The 4,819-nt window shown below is 37.8% G+C and overlaps 2 protein-coding genes across 2 annotated transcripts; one reads left to right on the top strand and one right to left on the bottom strand.

Moving 5' to 3' along the window:
- Positions 1–251: 251 nt before the first annotated feature.
- On the top strand, positions 252–2,391 carry LOC103436244 (L-galactose dehydrogenase). Its single transcript, NM_001294085.1, is given in 5 exon segments — positions 252–441; positions 932–1,160; positions 1,340–1,639; positions 1,751–1,879; positions 2,129–2,391. Coding segments are annotated over 5 exon segments (975 nt in total). The 5' UTR covers positions 252–256; the 3' UTR covers positions 2,261–2,391.
- A 158-nt stretch (positions 2,392–2,549) lies between these two features.
- On the bottom strand, positions 2,550–3,229 carry LOC103436243 (auxin-induced protein 15A-like). The gene has a single exon (XM_008374667.4). It carries the CDS (start codon positions 3,126–3,128, stop codon positions 2,844–2,846), a length of 285 nt encoding a protein of 94 aa, XP_008372889.3. The 5' UTR covers positions 3,129–3,229; the 3' UTR covers positions 2,550–2,843.
- Between the last annotated feature and the right edge of the window lie 1,590 nt (positions 3,230–4,819).

Below are 4,819 nucleotides of genomic sequence, written 5' to 3'. Positions count from 1 at the left end.
ACCATTCATTTATTTGATACAAACAATTTTTAATTCGAATAATTTTTTTAAGAATATTGTTCAATGAAAATTAAAATATTAAACGGTTTCATCATGAAAATTTTATTTTCTAAGTGGGAATGCAAAAATTCTTTAAAAAAAAAAAAAAACAAAAAAAAGAATTTCAGTTTTCAGTTATTTAATCCGATTGGGACGTATTTCTCACTTCACTTCCACTTCGGTGCTTCCCAACAACATCCAACAGAACAACAAAACAATGGCTTCACAACCGCTGCCAAAGGTTGAACTCCGAGAGCTTGGCAACACAGGCCTCAAGCTCAGCTGTGTCGGCTTCGGGGCCTCCCCTCTCGGCAACGTCTTCGGTCCCGTCTCCGATGACGAAGCCATCGGCTCTGTTCGCGAAGCCTTCCGCCGAGGCATCAACTTCTTTGACACCTCTCCGTATGTAACTTTTGATCCTCTCTCAAGTTTTAAGTTTTGTGGGTAACCCTTATTCTTGTTCTGTATGGATACCAAGAAAATTTGAGGAATTTAAGGAATTTTCGTAAAATTGAGCATGTTTTCTCATGGTTAGATTAAAGAGTAAACTTAATTTATAATGCAGCCAGAAAGATTGAAACTTTGTCAATTGTAATGGGGTGTTTGGTTGGAGATGATTAGCGGGAATTTAAAGGGAATTACTTTTCTGATGCTTCTGTTTGGTTGCTGAGAAAATGAAGAGTTGGGATTAATATGACTGATGATCAAAGGAAAATTTTGATACTTTTAGAGTTCCCATTGTTTGTGATCCAGAAAAACCTGTTTGGTTGAGAGATGAGATGTAAATAGACATTAAAATTTGATGATCAAATATGATCTTGTATTTGTTCTATGGAAGAAGTCATAGAACTTTTTATATGTTCATTTTACCCTTTTTCTTCCAAATTTTTAGGTATTATGGAGGGACTTTGTCAGAAAAGGTGCTTGGTAAAACGCTAAAAGCTCTAGGTGTGCCGAGAAGCGAGTACGTTGTGGCAACCAAGTGTGGACGCTATGCTGACGGTTTTGATTTCAGTGCTGATAGAGTGACTAAGAGCATTGATGAGAGCTTGGAGAGATTGCAGCTAGATTACGTCGATATACTGCAATGCCATGACATTGAATTTGGGTCTCTGGACCAGGTGCTTTGGCATTTCTTGTTTGCGTTCTTCAATTTGTGTTGGTTTATTTGCTTTAATTCACAGTGTGACATGTAGAGTTGTTCCTTTTTTTTTTCCCTTTCTGTCTGTTAGGGAATATCATCTCAATTGATACGTTGTAATGATCAAGCTTGTGTGTTCCCGTTTATTTTGGTTAACAGATTGTAAACGAGACAATCCCTGCCTTAAAGAAACTGAAAGAAGCTGGGAAGATTCGTTTCATTGGTATCACAGGACTTCCATTGGGAATTTTCACATATGTTCTTGATCGTATACCAGCTGGCATGGTGGACGTGGTCCTGTCATATTGCCACTACGGTATTAATGATTCAACATTGGAGGATCTAATACCATACCTCAAGAGCAAAGGTGTTGGAATCATTAGTGCTTCTCCACTTGCAATGGGTCTGCTTACTGAGAATGGTCCTCCAGAATGGCACCCTGCATCTGCTGAACTGAAGGTTAACATTCTCGATGCATGAATTCCAGCTGGTGCTATATTCATGCAATCCTGTCTTCTTTAATGTGATTTGGAAATCATAACTGATTTAATGTGTTTTATGTTCTTACAGTCTGCTTGCCGAGCTGCTGCTGTCTATTGTAAAGAGAGAGGGAATAATATTTCAAAGTTAGCTCTGCAATACAGCTTGTCCAATAAGGATATCTCATCAGTGCTGGTCGGCATGAACTCTATTAATCAGGTTCCCAACCATCATTTGCATTTAACTTGCTCATTCTGTTCTGATTTTAGAGTCGGGGAATGTAGATTCCACCCAGCTCTATAGTTTTATAGTCGCACAAACTCGTGATCATGTCAAGTAAATGAATACCTACATGGTCCTGTCACATTGACATCACATAGAAAACCCTTTTTATTATGTTATAAAATGCCTTCGTTCATATAGATCATTCATCTGTCTTAAGTACTACATGATTGTTTAAATAATCAGGTTGAGGAAAATGTCGCTGCTGCTGTGGAGCTCGCGACCATTGGCAAGAATGAGAAAATTCTAGCAGAGGTTGAAGCTATTCTGAAACCAGTGAAGAATCAGACATGGCCTAGCGGACTCCAGCAGAGCTGACAACTTTGCTCTTGTATGTAACCATCTGTATCCTGTACTTATTTTAATTGCTTTTCAGTCGCCTGTTAAGGTTTGTCAAAAATAAATGAAGGATTGTGAATTTTTCATTTGGGTGAGATGTAAAGGCTAAGAGAATCATGAGCCAGATTAATTAGATCCCCAAAAGTATGTTTCAGTATATAAGTAGTCAAAAGTCAAATTATCATTTATGTAGATCGATGGATTGTATTTCTGTGCAACCATTATTTGTGAGAAAAACAGATTAAAGATAAACAATAAACATCAATGATAAAGGAAGAAAAATTCAATAAATCTGATTAAGATGAAGTTTACAACAGTAGTCGTCTCATACATTCATAATTGGCTCATAATCTTGTCACTTAAAGATTAGAGAGGTCCCCGGACAAAAAAAATATGGATTAGAAAAATCCGAATTTCGGATACATGGGTAAGCATCCTTCTGAATATCTGTTGCCCTAGCTGTACTTAAATCCATATTGTTAGCCTCCAGTTCTCCTCCGCTTTGGCAAAAATCGATGTCAAGAAGTTATCTTTCAGCTGTCCTTGATGTCAAAACTCTATGTTAGCATCCACTGGAGTTAGTAATGAGGTGAAGGAATCTGTCTTCACTGCAAGGGATTGTGATTCCACCCATTGGATGATCATATCCAAATTCTTCTTCAGCCTGACTCAGCAAATCTTGGAATGAAGGGTCGTTCAAGTATGATATCGGAATCACAAACCGCTTTCTTTGTCTTTCCCCAACATAGACTGCAAAGTAGCCCTTGGGAACATTGACAGCTCTTGAGGCAGCCTGGTTTGAGGTCGAGTGTCGATGATTTTTCTTTCCGGGCAAACGAAAACCCATGGCGGTCTAAAGGAAGAACAAGCAAAAGAGTGCAAAGAAATTGTAGAACAATGGAAGTGGATAAATGGTGAAGAACTAATGTGAGACTTGTGTTGGTTGTGTAACCAATTGAGTTTATATAGATGAAAAGGGTAAGATATTGGCCATGAGGATTCACATGGTTTGGTCTGTCCACTTTTTTGTTTTTGTGGCCTTTCATCTGGTATTGGCCAAACCTGTCACCTTCCAGACAAGCATCTTGCCCTACCTCATTTAGATAAAACCAAAGTAGCCTATAGATGATACAAATTTAAAAACAAAGAAAATAAAATAAAAATCTTACAAAGTTAAACTAAAAATAGTAAATACTAGTAATGCTTTGTGTATAGAAATGTTTCAACACAGGGCCGGCCCTGGGGCAATGCAGGTGGAGCATTTGCACAGGGTCCTCATATCTAAAGCCCCTTAAAATCTCAAGACCGGCTATGTTTTAGCATGTTTACAATACTTTTAACTTGTTAGCTCTACACCACTTATCTCGTTTTCTGTCACTTGGAGCTTGAATGTATCTTGAAGGCGGGTAGATTAAAACCACGGGGCTATGTTAGCATAGTTCCCATTTCTCTCGGTGGTTTGAACATATAGGCACATTTTCGTTAAGATGGTTTTGTAAGGATAGGTTCTAACCGTGAATTTAACACCGAAATCCACAAAGAATCCATACGGAAACTTTACTTTAGAGTACCTGAATGTTCTCCATGTATTATTTGGATTTGTTTCTGGACATATTTCATGAGGGATCACATGGAGTTGTCTCCCAACTAATGATATATGACATGACAGATTTCATACAACTTCACAATTATATGATATATCATGGCCTACTACCAATGAACACATATTGGCTGCAGAAATTATTCCACTTTGTATATGCCACCAGCTGGATACAACATATAACCTAGAGAACACAGGAACTAGGGACTCTAATAAGATAGATAAAATTCACTGTGGGCATTCTTTCTTCCAGCAAACAGAAGTTCTCAGCCCCGGGTTTTCGAAATGTCAACCGGACAAGGAACAAGCTAGGTTATCGCCCCATGTGATGTGTACTGTGACAAAAACATGGCGATTAAACTTGGGGCCAGAATTGAAGTTGATGGTAAGGTTGATGGGAAGCACAGAACCAACTTAAGCTGACATGATATCTTTCTGTGATATGTAATGCATTGAAAGATACCGTTTTCAATTTTCTTTTCTTGTTTTTTTTCTTCTCTCCATTTAGTCAAGTTTGATATGCCAAGGGAAGCGATTTTCACATTCTGCGTATTATGATTTATTGGCCATACATGGAAGATTAGGCTTATCCAAGAAGATCAGGTACTTTAGTCTACAAGACATTCAAATTAGGGTTTGACAGAGAAATGCGAGGGGTAGGGTAGGGTTGAGTAGGCATGATTTTGCAACTTGCTACCTTTATACATCAGATTAATTGACCGATCAACTTTTGATAAATTAGTGAGAGGACAGAAGAATCTGATTACCATATATCATCCGTATTATTTCCACCCCTATATATGCTGCAAAGTAGATATACAAATCTTCACCCCAAGTTTTCACACTCTATTATCACAAAAATTTCTCATTAAAAATCTCTCAATTATTGAAGGCATATCAATATTCCACATAAAACATGGGTTTGAGCTTGCTATCAA

This window comes from Malus domestica, chromosome 05 (genome assembly GCF_042453785.1).
Source record: "Malus domestica chromosome 05, GDT2T_hap1".
Taxonomy (NCBI): Eukaryota; Viridiplantae; Streptophyta; class Magnoliopsida; order Rosales; family Rosaceae; genus Malus; species Malus domestica.
This window is presented reverse-complemented; position numbering and strand designations above follow the sequence as displayed.

Excerpts from the sequence above, each read along its gene's own strand:
- LOC103436243 (XM_008374667.4), bottom strand. The coding sequence starts at position 3,128 with ATGGGTTTTCGTTTGCCCGGAAAGAAAAATCATCGACACTCGACCTCA.